This window comes from Haliotis cracherodii, unplaced genomic scaffold (assembly GCF_022045235.1).
Source record: "Haliotis cracherodii isolate W230 unplaced genomic scaffold, xgHalCrac1.p SCAF_7, whole genome shotgun sequence".
NCBI lineage: Eukaryota > Metazoa > Mollusca > Gastropoda > Lepetellida > Haliotidae > Haliotis > Haliotis cracherodii.
The window spans coordinates 26,242,873-26,265,474 of record NW_027266330.1 but is presented as its reverse complement, the minus strand read 5'-3'; the positions used below and the strand labels follow the sequence as shown (position 1 = coordinate 26,265,474).

The 22,602-nt window shown below is 40.9% G+C and overlaps 1 protein-coding gene across 1 annotated transcript in view; it reads left to right on the top strand.

Moving 5' to 3' along the window:
- LOC139447931 (uncharacterized) overlaps positions 1-20,253 on the top strand; it is a 39,253-nt gene extending 19,000 nt beyond the window's left edge. Inside the window, exons 19-27 of the mRNA XM_071229421.1 lie at positions 3,037-3,310; positions 4,104-4,153; positions 5,919-5,961; positions 6,192-6,247; positions 6,443-6,509; positions 7,136-7,242; positions 11,811-11,874; positions 12,364-12,417; positions 19,562-20,253. Of these exons, the coding sequence (XP_071085522.1) occupies positions 3,037-3,310; positions 4,104-4,153; positions 5,919-5,961; positions 6,192-6,247; positions 6,443-6,509; positions 7,136-7,242; positions 11,811-11,874; positions 12,364-12,417; positions 19,562-20,253 (1,407 nt within the window). The remainder of the gene's footprint in view (positions 1-3,036; positions 3,311-4,103; positions 4,154-5,918; positions 5,962-6,191; positions 6,248-6,442; positions 6,510-7,135; positions 7,243-11,810; positions 11,875-12,363; positions 12,418-19,561) is intronic.
- Positions 20,254-22,602: the final 2,349 nt, after the last annotated feature.

Here is a 22,602-nt window from a genome sequence, read left to right as displayed (position 1 = left end):
CATCGTATCCCAATTGCGTGGATCGATGCTCATGTCAATCACTGTGTTGTCTTGTCCAGACTCGATTATTTACAGACCGCCATCATATGGCTGGGATATTGCTGAGTACGGCGTTAAACGACAAACAAATAAACCAAACACAAGTAATGGCAAGGAAAATAACAAATGAAATGCTCATGTCAAACGATAAGTATTGATAAAGATCTTGAAACGTTGACAACGACATATTTATCCGTAATTACATATTTGTTTACTTTGAAGCATACTTAGTAGTTGGGACACATAGGGTACCGTTTGGTATTTTTATTTATTTTGCTCGGTTTCTTCTTATTATTCTTTATATATTTTATTCTTCCTTCAGCTTTGTGCGCTATCTCAGAAACGACAGATAGTAGAGCCATGGAACTTGTGTATGTGCATAGAAATTGTTAGATTCCAGCTACCTCTCAACAACGAGCACCTGTTTGTTACTTACAGTTTTTCTTTAAGTGGCCATTACTTATATGTCATTCAGCCTAAAACAATAGTCTTGGTACATGGTTGCATCTAGGGACACTATTGAATATGACTTTATTTTCGTTTCCACCTTGCAATGGTAGTCTCAGCAGAGCTGATTGATCAATATTAAGAGATTTCGTCCAAAGTTGGTATTTAGGAACAGTGTATGTTAGGTTTCAAACTAATTTTGATTGGTCAATATGTAGATATTACCCCATGTCTTAATCATATGGCAACGGAACGAAGTCCTCTGATTGGGCGTAAGTTAGATAATCAAGCCTAGTTTTTTAGCCAGGCACACTTCCAGTTTTCTAATGATTCGTATTTGAACTGTTCACTTTGATCTGTTCGTGCAAGCACCAAGCAATGTCTTAAACTACTAACGATAAGATTTCCAATAAATCAGGAAGCAACCGCACTCCAATTTTACCATGCTCCAATGCCTCTGTTGATCTATGTTATAGGAGGTGAAATAAAAGCGGACTGAGTACACGACCTTGTTGTAAGCCAATAGAACACTCACCGTTGTCTGTTTAAGCATTATTTTATCTCACACAGGCGTTCACCTAGGCATAAATACCTTTGGGAGACAGTACACATTGCTCTAATTCAATACGACTCACAGAATCCAAGGCCTTTTTACAATCTACAAAAGACACATACGGCTTTATTTTTCCTGTTTAAAAGACTTTATTCCCTGTAACGTGAATATGTGATCTGTGGTAGAGTAGACTGGTCTGAAGCCGTGTTAGGTCTCATTAAAACATCAAAGTCAAACAGCTTGTTAAAGAGAGAATTTTACAAAAGCATCACAAAGCCCAAAACCAAATTGTAAATTATTATCTTTCATAATTAAAATTAAAATGATAGCAAAACATTTCTGTGAATTTATCCCCTACTCGTACGAATCACGATCTGGTCACGGGATCTCGTGCAAAATAACGTTAATTGTGAAAGTTTGATGCACGTGCAACACAAAGTTATTTAGACATTTTGGGTATAGAAACAGTGTAGCTCTAAAAAACAGAGCTACCATGCCAAAGCTATCGAAAGCTAAGAATCAGCAGGTTGATGGCACGTTAGAGGCAAACTGACCATACCGTGGACAGGCCCAGGAGAGGCAGACCATCCGTCATGACCTCCAACGGAGACCGATATCTACGTGTCTTACATCCAAGGAACACGTCACAGTGATGCCATCGTCAGCAACTAACCCTGGACATCCTGTCACTCGAAGAACTGTTTCCAGGAGAATACTGCAACATGGTATTCATGCCTTCAGAATGTACCATTGAAAATCAATATCGAGGTCAAAGACTGAGATGGGAACGGACCGTAATCCAAACGCAAAGCAGAAACTCGGAACGTATTGGTCAGTTCCAGTCTGGCGATGGCGCCGCATTCCGCCTAAAGTCTAATGTACTCCACTCGATTTCGATTTAAACCAAGAGCCTTTATTGATGCCCGTGGTCGGGACAAACGGTAGTGACAAAATTGTGTGATAATCATGCCACTAGGACTGAGGGGGGGGACATTGTGTGAAAAAAAATGTTAGTTTCTTGCCAATGCTCATCGTGGAAGGCAGGGGAGACAACACAATTGTTGCAATCGGGGATCCTGGAAGGTAGTTCCGGTCCATAATCGTATCGTGTAAACGACAAAAGGTGAACTTCATACTTAAATTTTAACCATGGACGGGTCATGTGGGCAGTAAATAAAGCAATCACATCACCGGAATTCTCTTTAACTTTAAAATGAGACTTTATATTCAGTTAACCTCTGTGGAGCAAGTGTTCCAGTGGTTAAGTAAGTCCTGTAACACGAGGAGCCAGAGTGTACATTCGTAATAGGCGCATATCTTTCGAGAGGTGAAAAAGAGATTTATTTATTCTCAAACCAACATCATCGTTTACATCAACTGCGATGTGTTGGCAATGTACAATTATAGATCTTTTAACCACCAATACAAAGCCTGACAATCTGCCATCGCCAATTTAGCAATACATATAGCTGGGGTATGGATAGAAGTTTGTCAAGAAATGTTTCTTGCACATATTTTACATCAAACATTGTTTTTATATGTAACATAATCAACTTATTCTTTGAGACCACAATATTTTAAGTTAAAATATAAGACGAAATTTATTTTCTGCAGCTGACAATTGCTCAATATCTTGTGTGTTTACCATCAGCGTAAAGTATTCCCTAGCAAGTCGAATCCGAAATAAGAGTATGGATCACAAGTGGCGGATCACCGCGATCCAATTCCACTGGGAATGTTGGTGTTACACTTCACAGTTTGTCCCTCGCAGTAATTCATATGGTATAGGTTAAGTTTAACGGTCTGCAGTTGCTACTTGTGGCACAATATAAAAGATATAAACAGCAAACAATCATGGCATGGGAGGATGTACACCATACAAGCGTAAACAAGATAATTTACCTTCATGTACATTTTTTAAGGGTTGACAGTATCTTACCGTAGTAGAGTTAAATGCACAGGATGTATTTACATATGTAACTGTTGTCCTTTTTCAGTCCAAGATGGACAACATTCCCCATGCATCTCTGTTGGACTCGGCAAAAGATAAAACAATGAAGGACTCGCCGTCCGAAACATCACCGACGGAATGGACATCTGAGACATCACTGAAGGACTCGCCATCCGAAACATCACTGACGGAATGGACATCTGAGACGTCACTGAAGGACTCGCCATCCCAAACATCACTGACAGAATGGACATCTGAGACATCACTGAAGGATCCGGCTTCTGTTCATTCGCTGAAGGATCTGGAGGAAAGTCAGGAGAGTAAGTAATGACAATATTATAATGATTATTGAAAGAATGATGTTTAGTCGTAAGAATGTGACAGTTCATGTTTGACGGTGACATCAGAACTTCAGCGTGTCATATGTGCATTCTCCAAAATGCAGTTTTTTCAAAATCAAATTTAGGTTTTTAAATCTGCTGTCTTGCAACGTTTAGGTACAGGAGAAAACACGTCTCCGAGGTTTAAGTTGAAAATGTAAATGCGAGAGGAGGGAATAGCACAAAGACCGTTTAAACAACATTTATTAATATTTGTTTAAAGTCATTTCCTACTAGTCCTGTCCTGAAGCGACAATGGCTCCCCAGAACCTCCACGAGAAGCTCGAGGAACTGCTTCCGAGCGGCAGGAATGGCGTTCAGGAGATTCATCAAACGCCATTATGTCACCATCAGAGGTTTTGTTTGACATGGTGTTTTACACGACGAGCTTAGAATCTGAGAACCTGTCGGAAAAGAGAGCCTCGAGGATCATTTAGAGGTGTATCTCACACGAATGAAAGCTGGACTTGATCACCATACAACGCAACTTCACAAGTAATCAGCACTTACCTTGCGAGATGTCCTGGAAGCAGTTGTTGACCCCCATTTCGACAACCACGTGCACCAACTCACCACGAGGCCTCCGATCATGGATAATGACGCCAGACACCGCCGCTGTTAGAATGTGTTATTATTATATAATGGAGTATAATAGTGACTCTTATATATTTTATCTTCATTAGTGGTAGTGAGGGTTTCGTTGTTGTCCATTTCAAAACTGTTTTTCATGCAGATTTTGATGATATAGAAAAGCTTGCAGAAGACTTGGATATCGTGGAAAAGGTAACACATATTTAACATTCTACCATGAATTTGTAAAATTGCTCGATTATGATTGGCCAGTCAGAGGCTATTAAATCACAATAAACCCCCTCTGATTGAAACAGCTGGTTTGGGGGACGCATCACCGCAGAAGCTAATATGAAAAGAATAGTACTTTTTTCAGTCATTGTCGGTAGGCATTTTTAATTAATAATATCGATTATAGGTGACAAAATGCAAAGTTGCGGTTACTCCAATATTCAAAGTATTTGTGGCAATACATTTTGTCCAGAAAACACGAAATAAATCTATAAAAAGAATGTATTTACGTTTTGGAGACACAGAGAACCTGGAATTTGGCGCTTTTTTTATATACGACTGTGACGTCATATCTTTTGCGTCACAATTTGCGATATGACGTCATAATGGTGACACGCAGTATAGAACGAAATACATTGCAAATCTTGCTTAATTTTCTTTAGGGATGCTCACCTCATGTTAGCTTCGCAAGTTGCCGTGCTGTTATGCTTTCAATGCCTGTCATATGTTCGAGTGAACTATTACGGTGTAAACAAACTATTTGAGCACATACAACGCAATATTTTGTTTAACATTAGAAACCTCTCGCTGTGCGTTCGGTTCCAAATTCAATATAGCGCTGTTAATCTACAGGTAACCTGGCTCTGCATTGAGAACACAGTAACTTTATCTCCTAATTATGGTACAGAAATCATCAGCATCCTTAACGTGGTTACAAAATGACAGTCAAATCAAGGAACGTGTTGCAAAACATTTACAGACTGGTTGTGTCATGGGCGCCGGATCCGGGGTGGTGGTGGTTTCCTTGGCTTGTTCTCACTCCATTATTATTAGCACACATGCAGCTATCTTGTGGCGAGGCGAGGACTATAGTTATAATTAATGTACATTTGAGCAGATGAAACACAAAGGGATTTGTTTGCACAAACGTGAGACAGTTAAACCCTATTTTATGATGATAAAGTATGTTAATCATGGTTACTAAAAAAAAAAACAATCTGTGGTCGCAGAACAACTCACATGTATTCATCGCTATTTATAACAAAATCACTACACGATACCCACTATGACTCGAGTGAGTGAGTGAGTATGGTTTTACGCCGCTTTCAGCAATATTCCAGCAATATCACGGCGGGGGACACCAGAAATGGGCTTCACACAATGTACCCATGTCGAGAATCGAACCCGGGTCTTCGGCTTGACAAGCGAACGCTTTAACACTAGGCTACCCGACCGCCCCTCTGTGACTCGAGATAAGCAGTGTGGGTAAGGACGAATAATAATGAATATGTATTTAAATCCTGTTAGCTTGGACTTTATTTCTTTTATAAAAAAGATAAGAATTAAGTATACAATGCTATAAAAAATAAAGTGAATGGGTAGAGGCTTTTGGATTAACGCTGTTTAGAGCATTGAATCAATTATATCACACAATTTCAGTTTAATGAGTGAGTGAGTGATTATGGTTTTAAGCCGCTTTTAGCAAAAGTCCAGCAACATCACGGGGGGTTAATGATAGAGGAATGGCCAAGTCAACATTAAATTTGTTGTATTGCACCTTAAGCTAATGGTGCAACCTCGTGCCCATCCCCCTGCTCCTCGTGTCCTTCAACGCACGCACACACATGCTCAAATAAATACTAATGTATACACAGACGCACGCACGCACGCACGCACGCACGCACGCACGCACGCACGCTCGCACGCATGTGAATCAGGCAATGCTGAGATATCTGGTTTGTTTCAGGAGAAGGACAAAGTAATGCTGCAGCTGAGTCCTCTATATACAGGTAGGGAGTCCTCTATATACAGGTAGGGAGTCCTCTATATACAGGTAGGGAGTCCTCTATATACAGGTAGGGAGCCCTCTATATACAGGTAGGGAGTCCTCTATATACAGGTAGTGAGTCCTCTATAAACAGGTAGGATACTTGAAATAGATATATCCCTCGATCACTCATAAAACGTCTGACAAATATGATTAACATGATGATATGTAAACTTTCTTTTCATTCCTCAGCTGAGTGGCAGAACACATTAAGCTACGTGGACCGGAACATGCCACGATGTGATACTGTAAGTGTTATGTTGGTGTCAACAAACGAACATCAGATCAACAACATTTACCGGTAGAAAGTTGTCTTAGAGTCGCTGTCAATTAATTAAAGGCTCCTAGGAGCATTGAACTCTTATACACTCTTATTACCTAATATTCATATCTTCATATGGATTGAGGTTGATCTGATTCATCTATCTGTGTTGCCCTTACAGACTGACTATAAACGCCAGGACCATCTGATGTTCGCAGATTCTTCTGAGACACCACGTGACTCCCCAGGTAACAAATGCAGTGTTGTGTGGAATGGGTTGGCACCTTTTAGTGTCGAGATATCACATTTTCATATGTTATAAGTTCACTTTGTGCAAAAGCTGTTTCGATAATTATTGTACCTATCAATTATTAGTAGTTGTAAAATAGTAGGTTTAACTGTCAGTTAACTGTACGAATTAAGAACGACGATGTCATATCAGGGGCAAATGTGTAAATGTATGAATGTCATAATTTTCCTGATATCAATATTCGACAGTACTGGTTGGGATGATAAGGTAGTCTAGTTCTATGATGAGCACACAATTATGTCCCCTTATGTTCAAAATACAGAAGGATACATTCACCTTTTCGCGAACACCTGGCATCACCAGTACTTGATAGTGATTCATGAATACATGCTAATAACATCTTACAAAATCTTACAGTGGACAAAAATAACTATTATGGTCACGGAAAAGGTTTAGTCGCTTGTATTCCCCAGTGGTCCGTGCAGTTTTGAGGAGATCATATTCCGATGTAGAGATTCGTTGTCACACTATCAACCAGCTGTTTGTCAGTTCTAGGTTTGATTACCACGTGGATCATCATGATGGCCTCTAACTCATAAACTGACTTTTACACATTGCATCTAGATACTGACAATCAACGAAGACAAACACAGAAAAGCCACGTGCTTCAAATAAGACAGTTTCAACAGGGAAGACTCAGCAGAACACCTTTGTACGCGATGCTTGAAAATGTAAGTATTTGTTAAACATCCGATTATGGAATGTTGAACTGCTTGAGGAGTAATTAGTTTGTGCAATTCAAGCAATTTAATTATGAAATATTTAGGTAAGAGTGATAATTACAATTTTATAAATGACTATTTGCCATAATTCTGGTTAAAGAACTGTATAAGTAATGCTCAATCGATATAACCATTTCTTACTTAACCCTGAAGGAGATCATCACATGATCACTTGTGTCCATTTATCTTACGTAAAATGTTGTTTGTGTGCAAAATCGTTTGTTCCTCTGGTTACCAGACTAAAATTGTTTTAACTGTGCCCTCACTTTTTACTCATAATTCACTAATTTGTGGTTCCTATATTTCAAAAGTTGGTTTAATGTTGGAGCTGAGACACAGATTTTATTTAAAATTCAAAGATCTTGCCAGAAACGTAGCATATCTCAACACAGTAAGTGTAGATGCAGGCAGGGGAGATAATTCATAAGAAAAGAAAGATCACAGGTAGCATTTTAACTTTGAGGTATATGTCTTCTTGGTTCTTGTTTGACAAGCGGACTGTAAAACAACAATGATTTAATTGTCGTGTGGCATAACATTGAGTCAATGTTACAGTTATCAAGCCACACCATGTTGTGTCGATCATGTTATCCAGATAACCTTTCACACACAACATTTCTAACACCTGCTATTTGTCTTGCTGTAAGTTTAAACAGTTACTTCCTGTTTATATTTCATTAATACAGGATTTGTTGACGTGGCCCTGTTAATGCAATACACTGTAACGGTGTTGTCCGTATATCCTTAGACATGGCAACCGCTAAGTTTCGGTCCCAATGAATCTTTGCACTGCCAGAAACAAAGTTACCAATTCTTCAATATTAATTTGCTGATCGCTAATCGCAGGGGGTGGACACTTCCACTTTACATAGCACCGATCGTCACCAAGCGCTGCTGCCGCGTTCCTCGCATGCATGAGTGGCACATCCCCGATAGGGAAGTACTTTAACTTTAAGAGCAAAAGTAGTTCCATTAAACTGTTCACCTTTGACCTCTACAATGCATTAAGAGTAAACAACTTTCCGCTTAATTTAAGACAATAAGCCTCATAAACGTCCATGAACCGCACGTGACGTTTTCCTAGCAACTGATGTAGTTGTAACTTTTTAACTTTCTTCAATTTTTCAAACTGACCCAAACATTCTTTCAGATCTGCATGTTTATCTTCGGGGAGAATTAAAGTTCCAACAACACTTTCTATATTTATGTCAAAATGTCAGTTTGGGGGTTGGTGCTACAAATTTATCATAGACTAATGTAAAACCTGTCTTCAATAAGCTGCTGCAATGAATCCAAAACTTTATCACAGTGGCCAATAGTCCCATCGTACCCTTTACGTTTCATCATACAGGTAAAGCTGGAGGCTCTGCCTCATTTCTCCCCAGCATGGAGAGGACTAGTGGATAGTTTATGGACAGTATCTCACGTTTATTTAACATATTTCATCACATTATTATTTCATTCTATAGAATTTCCTCTGTGATGACTTTTGGGGCATTCTGATTATGGTTACCTTTCTTCAGTGAGTTGGAGTAAAGCACCACTAAGAATTAAGGTGTCATTTTCAGGTTTTGTTAGCTCAAATGGTTGAACTACTGTGATGTCATCTGGCTTCAACCGACAATCGGCATCAGAAACGTTAAATGCACATGTGCAAATATTGGAAAGTTATTACTCATGACTTTCCTATCCTTTATCGGCAACCTTCTACTTTAAGGCGTAAGGCCTGTTACACCCTGTAAGGCCTCATACATCCTGTAAGGCCTGTTACATCCTGTAAGGCCTGTTACACCCTGTAAGGCCTCATACATCCTGTAAGGCCTGTTACATCCTGTAAGGCCTGTTACATCCTGTAAGGCCTGTTACACCCTGTAAGGCCTCATACATCCTGTAAGGCCTGTTACATCCTGTAAGGCCTCTTACATCCTGTAAGGCCTCATACATCATGTAAGGCCAGTTACACCCTGTAAGGCCTGTTACACTCTGTAAGGCCTCATACATCCTGTAAGGCCTGTTACATCCTGTAAGGCCTGTTACATCCTGTAAGGCCTCATACATCCTGTAAGGCCTGTTACACCCTGTAAGGCCTCATACATCCTGTAAGGCCTGTTACATCCTGTAAAGCCTGTTACATCCTGTAAGGCCTGTTACATCATGTAAGGCCTGTTACATCCTGTAAGGTCTGTTACACCCTGTAAGGCCTGTTACACCCTGTAAGGCCTGTTACATCCTGTAAGGTCTGTTACACCCTGTAAGGTCTGTTACATCCTGTAAGGCCTGTTACATCATGTAAGGCCTGTTAAACCCTGTAAGGTCTGTTACACCCTGTAAGGCCTGTTACATCCTGTAAGGCCTGTTACACCCTGTAAGGCCTGTTACATCCTGTAAGGCCTGTTACACCCTGTAAGGCCTGTTACATCCTGTAAGGCCTGTTACATCTTGTAAGGCATGTTACATCCTGTAAGGCATGTTACACCCTGTAAGGTATGTTACACCCTGCAAGGACTGGTTCCTCCTGTAAGGCCTGTTACATCCTATAAGGCATGTTACGCCCTGTAAGGCCTGTTACATCCTGTAAGGCCTGTTACATCCTGTAAGGCATGTTACGCCCTGTAAGGCCTGTTACATCCTGTAAGGCCTGTTACATCCTGTAAGGCATGTTACACCCTGTAAGGCCTGTTACACCCTGTAAGGCCTGTTACATCCTGTAAGGTCTGTTACATCCTGTAAGGTCTGTTACATCATGTAAGGCCTGTTACACCCTGTAAGGTCTGTTACACCCTGTAAGGCCTGTTACATCCTGTAAGGCCTGTTACACCCTGTAAGGCCTGTTACATCCTGTAAGGCCTGTTACATCCTGTAAGGCCTGTTACACCCTGTAAGGCCTGTTACATCCTGTAAGGCCTGTTCCATCTTGTAAGGCATGTTACATCCTGTAAGGCATGTTACACCCTGTAAGGTATGTTACACCCTGCAAGGACTGGTTCATCCTGTAAGGCCTGTTACATCCTGTAAGGCATGTTACGCCCTGTAAGGCCTGTTACATCCTGTAAGGCCTGTTACATCCTGTAAGGCATGTTACACCCTGTAAGGCCTGTTACATCCTGTAAGGACCGTTACACCCTGTAAGGCATGTTACACCCTGTAAGGTCTGTTACATCCTGTAAGGCATGTTACACCCTGTAAGGCCTGTTACATCCTGTAAGGCCTGTTACATCCTGTAAAGCCTGTTACATCCTGTAAGGCCTGTTACATCATGTAAGGCCTGTTACATCCTGTAAGGTCTGTTACACCCTGTAAGGCCTGTTACACCCTGTAAGGCCTGTTACATCCTGTAAGGTCTGTTACACCCTGTAAGGTCTGTTACATCCTGTAAGGCCTGTTACATCATGTAAGGCCTGTTACACCCTGTAAGGTCTGTTACACCCTGTAAGGCCTGTTACATCCTGTAAGGCCTGTTACACCCTGTAAGGCCTGTTACATCCTGTAAGGCCTGTTACACCCTGTAAGGCCTGTTACATCCTGTAAGGCCTGTTACATCTTGTAAAGCATGTTACATCCTGTAAGGCATGTTACACCCTGTAAGGTATGTTACACCCTGCAAGGACTGGTTCATCCTGTAAGGCCTGTTACATCCTGTAAGGCATGTTACGCCCTGTAAGGCCTGTTACATCCTGTAAGGCCTGTTACATCCTGTAAGGCATGTTACGCCCTGTAAGGCCTGTTACATCCTGCAAGGCCTGTTACATCCTGTAAGGCCTGTTACATCCTGTAAGGCATGTTACACCCTGTAAGGCCTGTTACACCCTGTAAGGCCTGTTACATCCTGTAAGGTCTGTTACATCCTGTAAGGCCTGTTACATCATGTAAGGCCTGTTACATCCTGTAAGGTCTGTTACACCCTGTAAGGCCTGTTACATCCTGTAAGGCCTGTTACACCCTGTAAGGCCTGTTACATCCTGTAAGGCCTGTTACATCCTGTAAGGCCTGTTACACCCTGTAAGGCCTGTTACATCCTGTAAGGCCTGTTACATCTTGTAAGGCATGTTACATCCTGTAAGGCATGTTACACCCTGTAAGGTATGTTACACCCTGCAAGGACTGGTTCATCCTGTAAGACCTGTTACATCCTGTAAGGCATGTTACGCCCTGTAAGGCCTGTTACATCCTGTAAGGCCTGTTACATCCTGTAAGGCATGTTACACCCTGTAAGGCCTGTTACATCCTTTAAGGACCGTTACACCCTGTAAGGCATGTTACACCCTGTAAGGTCTGTTACATCCTGTAAGGCATGTTACACCCTGTAAGGCCTGTTACATCCTGCAAGGCCTGTTACATCTTGTAAGGCATGTTACATCCTGTAAGGTCTGTTACACCCTGTAAGGTATGTTACACCCTGCAAGGACTGGTTCATCCTGTAAGGCCTGTTACATCCTGCAAGGCCTGTTACCATAGTTTCTAAGGATGTTATAATGCTTAATATGATAAACTACATGTACCTTTCCTTGGTCATACAGATGATTGCAGACGACAAGGCAGCCATGACCCATTATCAAGACATTATTCTCTCTACGAGGCAAGGTTTGTATATTCTTAGGAAATTATTGGAGAAAATGTTGTAAAATTTTGACAATGCATTTGAATACTCGAATACAGAAACAATTTCTTATGATGGTAGCACAGCCATAGTAATTAATTGCCAATGCTTTGGTACCATACTTCTCTAAATGCTAAAAATAATATATAATTACATAAGGGACCGACCGTTTGAGATTCCGGAAGGGAGGGGTTCAGGTACATCTACAAAACCAGATATATTTTTATTATTTCCGGGTATGAACCTTGCAATAATGTATTTCAGAATATCAAATCGTCGGTCTCTAATATTGGTAAAGAATAGTCCCCTGTGAAATATTGTATACAGTGTGTGCGAGGGCAATGTTGTCTTGACATCTTTTGTTTGAGTTACGGAATGTGACATGCTGAACCCTATCATACTTAAATGTCTAAACTGCATGTGTTTGCAATGATGTGTGAACATAACGTATGACGTTTACATGGTCGTTTCAGATGGTTCTGCCCTCCACTATGTGGGAGATATCAGTTCATGGCTTCCTGTTTTGTGTAAGTTAACTTAAATCCCATACGATACAAACCTCAAATGTAATCATTCACAAACATTAGCAGGAACTATTTGTTTTTGATAGGGCTACAACTACAAATATGTGTATAACAGAGTTTTAATACTTTTGTATGTAATGCATCAATCATTTCATAGAAACATAACACTTTGGACATTCTGTCTTGAATGAGGAATTTGTTCATTGAAATGAAATGAGAGAACCAAATCATTGGACTTATTACGAGTGAGGTGTGTGGTGGTGTATGTAGTGGTGTATTTAGTGAGGGAATTCTTGATAATGGGCAGGTCGGTATATATACGCTTTAAAAAAGCAGGAGATCATGATTCAGAACTATAAATGTTAATACCAAGTAATGTTTATGTATGAACTAGCGGTGCGGCGTCTGCAAGGCGCGGAGCGTCTAAGGGCTAGAGCAGTGGGCCACACTCCCTCAAGTCGGCATTTGGATACTCATATGCGATATGCCTTGTCGAGTGAATGAATGTTTGACAAATCGTAGGGGTAGTATGCACTACTGATCCAAAAACGTCAATTTTGAAATTTCCCGTCATACCTCTTAACAAGATCGTCGGTAGCCATAGCATTTACAGTCACACTTCATTACCGGTTGTAATGTAATTCGTTCAATCTTCTCATTCGAATATTACTAGAAGCTACTATCTCTTACAATTTTGAAAACTTAAGTTATTTCCGCGTATCCCTGCGAAAGCCCGTGTTTCGATCCCTGGCCGCGTACTTGTTGTTACCCTGTCTGGCGCTCGGCATTAAGAGGCTAAAATAAGGACTGGTCGGCTCGGAGTCAGTATACTGTGTCTGAGTGGGGTATTCATGTTAAACTGCGGCATGGTATCTCAGTGAGCTAGCACTAGAGTCCGGACTAGTACAAGCGCACACGCGACGAAGCTAGTCATTTTATCAATCAGATCCTGAGAACATTTGCCTGATCCTATACGAGTACCATTGATTCAGCGAACCACGGCCGAGGGTCCCAGTAAGCTTATGGTAGTGCGTGTCCGTTAGTCAGTCAACTCATTGCGGCTATAGACCTAGCCACTGACCCCATCACAGCGTCTCTACCTACTCCGGCGAATGAATCTACTTCTGCGTTCTCTATGAACAGTTTGGAACAGCACTTCAACCAGCAGAAAGGGATGATGGAGTCGATGTTTGAGTCCCGCTTCTCCGCTTTATCTCAAGAGATGGAGATGCTTAAAAGAAGCAGACAGTATTGGCTAAGAAGAGTCAAGGCCAAGAGGCTGCATCGGGGGACAGTCATCTGTCCAGACCACAGCCACAGCCATACAGACCAGCCGGGTAGAAGCTCCCAAGCTGACCCGACTTCACGCGGGTCACTGAAAATTCTCGGTCATGTTTCAGATGATTGAACACGGGTTCACTGGATACACTTTGTAATGTTTCATTTGGCTACACAAGGGATCACTGAATACACTCGGTAATGTTTTAAGTGTTTGAACAAGGGTTCACCGAATACACTCGGTAGTGTTCCAGAATGTTGTTTCGTAGTTCACACAAAGCAAGTAATGATTCAGGTGGCTGCACACGGGTTCACTGAATACACTCAGTAATGATTCAGGTGGATGCACAGGGATTCAATGAATACACTTTGTAATGTTTCAGGTGGTTGCACACAGGTTCACTGAGTACACCCGGTAATGTTTCAAGTGACTGCACTCGAGTTCACTAAAGACACTCGATGATGTTTCAGTTGGTAGCACACGATTTCACTGAATACACTCGGTAATGTTTCAGGTGGTTGCACAGGGATTCACTGAATACACCCGGTAATGTTTCAAGTGACTGCACGCGGGTTCACTGAATACACTCGGTAATTTTCAGATATATTACACAATGTTTCGCTGAATATACTCGGCAATGTTTCAGGTGGCTGCACACGGGTTCACTGAATACACTCGTTAATGTTTCAGGTGGTAGCACACGGGTTCAGTGAATACGCTCAATAATGTGTCATGTGGCTGTACACGGATTCACTGAATACACCCGGTAATGTTTCAAGTGACTGCACACGCGTTCACTAAAGACACTCGATAATGTATCAGTTGGTAGCACACGACCTCACTGAATACACTTGGTAATGTGACTGCACACGGGTTCACTGAATACACTCGGTAATGTTCCATTTGGCTGCTTTGGGTTCAATGAAAACACGCGGTAACGTTTCAGGTGGTACCACATGGGTTCACTGAATACACTCAGTAATGTTTAAAGTGGTTGGACAAGGGTTCACCGAACACACTCGGTAATGTCTCAATTGATTGCGCACGGCTTGACTGAATATTCTCGGTATTGTTTTAGATGGTTGTACACGGGTTCACTGAATACACTCGATAATGATTCAGGTACTTGCACACGGGTTCACTGAATACACTCGGTAATGTTTCAGGTGGTTGCACACGGGTTCACTGAATAAACTCGGTAATGTTTTAGGTGGTTGTACACGGGTTCACTGAATACACTCGGTAGTGTTTCATGTGGTTGCACATAGGTTCAGTGAATACACTCGGTAATGTTTCTGGTAGATGCATACGGATTCACTAAATACACTCGGTAATGTTTTTAAATGGTTGCACACGGGTTCACTGAAAATACTTGGTAATGTTTCGGATGATTGCACATGGGTTCACTTAATACACTAGGTAATGTCTCACATTGTTGCACACAGGTTCACTGATAACACTCGGTAATGTTGCGGATGATTGCACATGGGTTCACTGAAAACACTCGGTAATGTCTCAGATGGTTGCACACGGGTTCACTGATAACACTCGGTAATGTTGCGGATGATTGCACATGGGTTCACTGAAAACACTCGGTAATGTCTCAGATGGTTGCACACAGGTTCACTGATAACACTCGGTAATGTTGCGGATGATTGCACATGGGTTCACTGAAAACACTCGGTAATGTCTCAGATGGTTGCACACAGGTTCACTGAAAACACTCGGTAATGTTTCAGGTGACTGCTTACGGGTTCTCTTAATACACTCGGTAATGTTTCAGGTGTTTTCAAACGGGTTCACTGAATACAATCGGCAAGGTTTCATTTGTCTACACACGGGTTCACTGGACACACTCAATAATGTTTCATTTGTCTACACACGGGTTCACTGGACACACTCTATAATGTTTCATTTGGTTGCACACGGGTTCACTGAATACACTCGGTAATGTTTCAGGTGATAGCACACGGCTTCACTGAATACACTGGGTAATAATTCGGGTGGTTGCAAACGGGTTTTCTGAATACACTCGGTTATTTTTCAGGTGGTTGCACATGTGTTCACTGAATACACTCAGTAATGTTTCAGGTGGTTGCACACGGGTTGAGTGTATACACTTGGTAATGTTTCAGGTGGTCGCATACGGGTTCACTGAATACACTGGGTTATGTTTCATTTGGGTGCACACGGGTTCACTGAATACACTCGTTAATGTTTGAGGTGGTCACACACGGATTGCGTGTATACACTCGGCAATGTTTCAAGTGGTCGCGCAAGGGTTCTCTGAATACACTCAGTAAAGCTTCCGGTGGTTGCACACGGGTTCACTGAATACAGTCAGTAATGTTTAAGGTGGTTGCACACAGGTTCACTGAATACAATGGGCAATGTTTCAGGTGGTCGCTCACGGGTTGAGCGTATACACTCGGTAATGTTTCAGGTAAAATGCACTTGGTAGTATTTGAGGTGATTGCACACGGGTTCACTGAAAACACTCAGTAATGTTTCAGGTGGTCGCACACGGGTTCACTGAATACACTTGTTAATGTTTCAGGTGGTTGCACATGGTTTACTGAATACACTCGCTAATGTTTCAGGTGGTCGCACACGGGTTCACTGAATACACTTAGTAATGTTTCAGGTGGTTGCACACGGGTTTACTGAATACACTCGGTAATGTTTCAGGTGGAGTACACTCGTTAATGTTTCAGATGGTTGCACACTGGCTTAGTGAATACACTCAGTAATGTTTCAGGTGGTCGCACACGGGTTCCGGTGGTTGTGGCAATGTTTCAGGTGGTTGCACACAGGATCTCTTAATACACTCAATAATGTTTGAGATGCCTGCGTCCATTGTTCACTAAATACACTCGGCAATGTTTCAGGTGGTTGCACATGACTTCACTTGATACACTCAGTAGTGTGTCAGGTGGCCGCACACAGGTTCACTGAATATACTGGGTAATGTTTAAGTTTGGTTGCACTTGGGTTCAATGAATACACTCCGTAATGTTTCAATTGATTGCAGATGCGTGCGTGTTTCAGGTGGTTTCACATGTGTTCATTGCATACACTAGGTGTCGTTTTAATTACTCATTGGTTTACTGAATACACTCGGTAATATTTCACATGGGTTAACTGCATATACTTGGTAATATTGTACGTGTTTGCACTGGGGCTCCCTCTCCCTCTCTCATAAAATAACACAGGGGGACTGACACGAGTACCTCTGTTTTGCAAATGTGAATAACGTCACACTTCCGGGTTTGTGAATACAAACGGAGTGAAAATATTTGCCCGAGGTACGATACGCGGGAGGCTTTGTCCAGCTGGTTTTATCAGACAGTGGAATCTAGTGACCGCTGTATATGTTCCAGTATGGTTACAACAATTCCCCTTGACATCTCCGTGTATTTATAATCTCAAATCACATCGAAAGACATTCATCAGCTAATCACAGCACAAAAGGTAGTTATATCATGAAACATGTGTGCGCACTTTCTCATTTATTGCAAAGCAAGCAAAGGGCTGCGTTTGCGCGATGCGGCGATTGATTCAACTTTAAGTAGATAACGTAATAAAATTTATTTGTGGTACAAAATGACAGCTGTGCGAGACGTTGGCTATTATACAGCTTGAATCTTTATTTCGTGTTCATCATAGGGTCAATGACAATTATTGGCATTTAGTTATTCTCATGAAAACTCTGGTTTCATTGTCTCGCAAAGAGGAAACTTGAAAATGCATTTATATGTATGTTTAGTGACAAAAGGTCAGAACTGAACATACTTAGCAAAGGATTTAGATCTATTATGACTATATTTACGTTTTCTAAGAATTGCCATTTGCGCGTAATCCGAACTCTTAGATGAAATCTTCGTTAGATCTAATTTTCTTGAATCGTTCATTACACCTCATCTGGTTTTAGAACACATTTATTAACCATACTATGATGAGGAACACATTAAAAGTATGTTAAACTATATATCAAAGCGACGCTAGATACTACATATAGTTTAGTGTCGGAATTAAGAGATAAAGTTCTCGGCTCATGTATGCGTGTTTATGACATGATACCAGGCAGTTATTATCAAATAAGGGGCGGTCGGATCGGGTAGCCAAGTGGTTAAAGCGTTAGGTTGTCATGCCGAAGACCCAGGTTCGATTCCCAACTTGGGTGCAATGTGTGAAGCCCATTTCTGGTGTCCCCCGCCATGATATTGCCGGTATAGTACTTAAGGCGGCGTAAAACCATATTCACTCACTCACCCACTATTATCAAAAAGTATTATTCTACCATGACCTCATCCTCGACCATCCAGTGTATTATATCATCATTCAATTACGATGAATACATTGAAACCATTAGCTGCCAAAGTTCCGTTATCTGTGTTATCATAACTCTTCTTCTCGCTCGAATGTAATTTGATTGCACGTCGTCAGTCTTGAAGTCGCGTATTTCAATTCGTTCTCTGTAAGAAGCTATGTTGACGTATGAGTCAAGAGTATTTATGATATTAGTATGTAGACATAATACACTGCATAATCGTCTATGATTTGTCTTCATTCAACATAATTTGAAAACAATGAGTTACATTCTAACTAGACTTAATAAATTAAAATACATCAGTATGTGCTAATCACTAACGAAGTCCTATTTGTGCGTAATCTGAACTTTTGGTTTCTTGAATCCCTAATAACTCAAAAATAGATCTCTCACCTGCTTTTCAATTGCATGTATAGCAAACTATATGTCTGCGTTGATGCAGCAGTAATGAACTACATGTACACTATGATAGAGAAGGTAATATAAGTATTGTATGGAAATAAATTTAAATATTTAAAACACACCATATTAAACTTTCATATTATTATTGTTATGTCTCTAAGTCAGTAAAAGTATGTGAAAAGTTGACATGTGGAGCACATCAGAGGAGAGTGACAAAACATTACATCGGTGATGGTACGGATGAGTTGGATGCTGTGCAATGCTCGCACAGACGCTACTTTCTTTAAAAAAATATGATTACAAACAGCACGATTAAAGAAGGATTTTGAATGAAAAATCTACTCAGAGATAGATTAAGTGAGGCAATATGAATATGATGTATTATTTTACAATCGAACTGTGTCGGTGTAAGTTTTCTCACAAATCAGTGTAAATAGATAGACAAAACAATGTTGATATCAAATGAAATAAATATATTATTTTGGTGTTTATTCATTTATAAATCATTGTAATTATGTGTAATAATCATTTAGAATTCCCACACGTGTAGTTATAACATATACATCCCGCCATTCCCCGCCAGTAGACAAGACAGCCTCCCTGCCCAGCGAGTGTGATGGTGTAACTGTGAAAGTGACTGAAGCGGACATAGAAGTTACCTGTTTATGTGATGTCTGTTGTCTGTACAAATGTCAAAAGGTCTCCACTTGATGTAGTTTTCTGTTTCATTCTATATTATACAAGAGAAGTTTAGAATTCACACAGTGGTATTTAAACATGAAGTTATGTAAATATTACTGCATATTTTGACAAAGAGCCTCGATGTCTGACTTCTATATCACAGCAACAGGGCGGAACAAATGTTTGTCAAAAAATGTTTTATATGGTGTTGATTTGATCATTAAACCATGTAACTTTGTATAAAACACATTTAGAATTCACATACAAATAGTTTGACAGTATATCTATTCCGCTATGAGTCACAATAGTGACCGAATTGACAAACTTTGTGAAACTCACAGTCGAACATTTAGGGCGCTGTTTACAGATAATCTCACGAGATTCACAATAAATGTCCGACTTTGTCTCTACAGTAAATAAACTTGCCACACAACGAACACCATCTATATTTCCAGGTCCTAAACTACATCTGGACGCCGCTCAAGCCAACACAGACAGGTGCCACGTAACTACAGACGGTGAGCTGGTCAACTCGCCGCCCGACACATGGTCTCATGATAAGAGGGGCAGGCTACAGAACTATCGGGGGACCTGTGCCTCCACCCCCATCCCGCTTCCTCCACCCCACCCCACTCTCACCCCGGTATACAGCACTCCCAGATACTGGGAGACACTAACCAGGGTGAGGGTGGTGGATGGAGTTTTGTGGTGGTTTCCTGTCCTGGAGATGGGGGTGGGTGAGGCAGGACAGGTGGACAGTGGGTGGTGGGTTTCACTACAGCGTGGCTGTTGGTGTGTCAGTGTAGGGAGATGTGACAGACACGGGGAGAGTATCTGTACCAGGGTGTACCGGGAGGAGGAGCCGGGCCAGTGTCAGCAGAACACCATGTCCCGCACTCCCGGCACACAGGCCACCTTCCACTATGGTGTCGTGCTGGATGTGGTGAGAGGCAGACTCGCCTTCATTGACCTGAACAAGGGCGTTGTTTTAGCCAGGTTTGATGAGAGGTTTAGGGAAGACCTGTACCCAATGTTTGGTGTTTGGCCGTGGCCAGAGTACTACACTGTCAACATGAAACTGATCAGCGGAGAAGACATCGTCATCACCGACACCAAGAAGTCACTGATTCACGATGCGCTGACTTAGGACATGACGATGTGTGGAGTTAGCAGTGTAATTCAATGATGTAGAATCTGCTGTGTCAATGACGAGAACTGAACTGAGTGAAGCGGACATAAAAGTGTCCGGTTTGTCTGCTATTTCATGTTTACAAAAACTTACGAAGTTTGCTAAACGTGATGTTTTGCGGCACGAGAGGGTTGAACTGTGCATAAAAAAGTATTTAGAATTATCACATGAGTATCTGTATGTTGACAGTACTGCTATAGTGACTTCCAATATGAGACACTGTATGATGTTTTGAGATTTAATGTGATGTGAAAATGAGTGAAGTGCAGTTTTACAAAAGTTGTTTCAATTTGCAATTTTCTTTATTTCACTCACTTGTCTGTGTATTGTAACTGTATTGAATCCACACATTCATAGATTCATGATCATATTATTTTTGTAGCAGCTGAAATATGACACATTCTGTTGTTCCCCGATGAATGACGGGCTGTGTAATAGTGAGAACACAATACTGACACAAGTTGCTTCAAATAACAATGTTCAGTGTTACACCACAAACACCTCTGTTGGAAGTTATGCTTTTAAAAGATTGATAAAAAAGATTTTTCAAATTTGCTATTTTCACTTTATTTGTTATCCATTCGAGAAAAAATTGAGTACACATTTTGTCATCTTGATATGTTTCTCGTGGTATTATTACATTAAAGGTTGTAGAAAATAGTTCTGAAACATTTCGTCCTTATTGGTTGAAGGAGTGAGTGGGTGTTGTGACAACAGTATGCAGTATTTCAGCTATGTCACAGCAACCTATATATATTCCGGGTCCTGATCAGATAACCAATGGCTGACAGCATGAGCACTGGTTAACTACTTGTTGCCTGGTCATTTATAGCAACATCAAGGGATTGTGGGACCTACATCTATTCGACTCCCCCCAGAGATTGAAACATACTGTGCCGTGGTGGAGTGCACAAACAATATTTCATATGGTGGTTTATCGGAATGAGTTTGGTCTTGTTGTTCATTGTTCAGAGTCGACACGTGTCTATAAATATTTAGAGATAAAATATGCATACACACACACACACACACACACGCACGCACGCACGCACGCACGCACGCACGCACGCACAAACACACACACACACACTCACACATGTACACACGCACAAATCATTTCAGCCGGTCATTTAGTAATTTACAAAAGAAACTGGACAACAAAGCGAAATGAGTGACATTCTTTTATCAGCCAATTAGTAAACAGTTGTCCGTCAGGTTTAAGGCAACATGAAAACGCAAAAATAATTCCATGGAATCACTTACGATTTACCTAGAAAGGCTTTAATTTGTGTGTTTGTTGTTTTGTTTGTTTGTTTGCCACACTGAGCAATTTGCAGCTGTATGACAGCGGTCTGTAAATAATCGAATCTGGACCAGACAATACAGTGACTGACGTCATGAGCATCGACCCACGCACTTGGGTTACGATGACATGTATCAAGTAAGTCAGTGAGCCTGACAACCCGATCCCGTTAGTCGCCTCTTGCGGCCAGCGTGGGTTGTTGAAGATCTATTCTAACCCGGATCTTCAGGGGTCTTTTAAATAATGCTTCAAACAATCATGCATCATGTATAGACCACTGAAGGCATGACACATGCAGTGAAGTCACAACCATTACAAAAAAGGGGTTACAATTCACGTGTCCTTCTCTTACTCAACTTATGTGTGTAATTAATGTATGTTTATGTATTTTTTAATATTCTTATATGCAATGTGTTATGGCTTATTAGTCCAAATTGTGGCCTTTATTTGCCTTTCTCTATAGAGTGTATACAATCTGTTATTGTATCTGGTTTATATGGTTATCTATGTAGATTTACCATAAATATGTATTTGACCATAACATATATCAGCTATAACATTCATGTTCCTATTATAGTAATCACATATAGACAGAAAATATGCACATTTATAAACTTTAATTTCACTTTGTTACAATTAAAGGCAGTCCACATGTGCAATTCCTGTAATGGTCATATGCTATCGATATTGACGAACAATTGTTATGGTTTACATTGCGATGATATACATGCATTTGTTCGTTTATCAAAACAACCAATTTCTCCGGAGCAGACACTGTCAATAATGTGACCATATATGTTCACAATATCATTTTTTTAATAAGCCCCACAATGCATTTATGGAAATTTAAAGTAGAGAACTACACTTACGTGAGATTGCGATGCAGATGAAGTCATCACGGTCGCTCCAACCAACATGCCCCTACTGTTGATTGTATTCTATATTTAGACAGATCAATATCTAAATACTGCGTTTGTTGTCACCTGTGATTATGACTTGATATT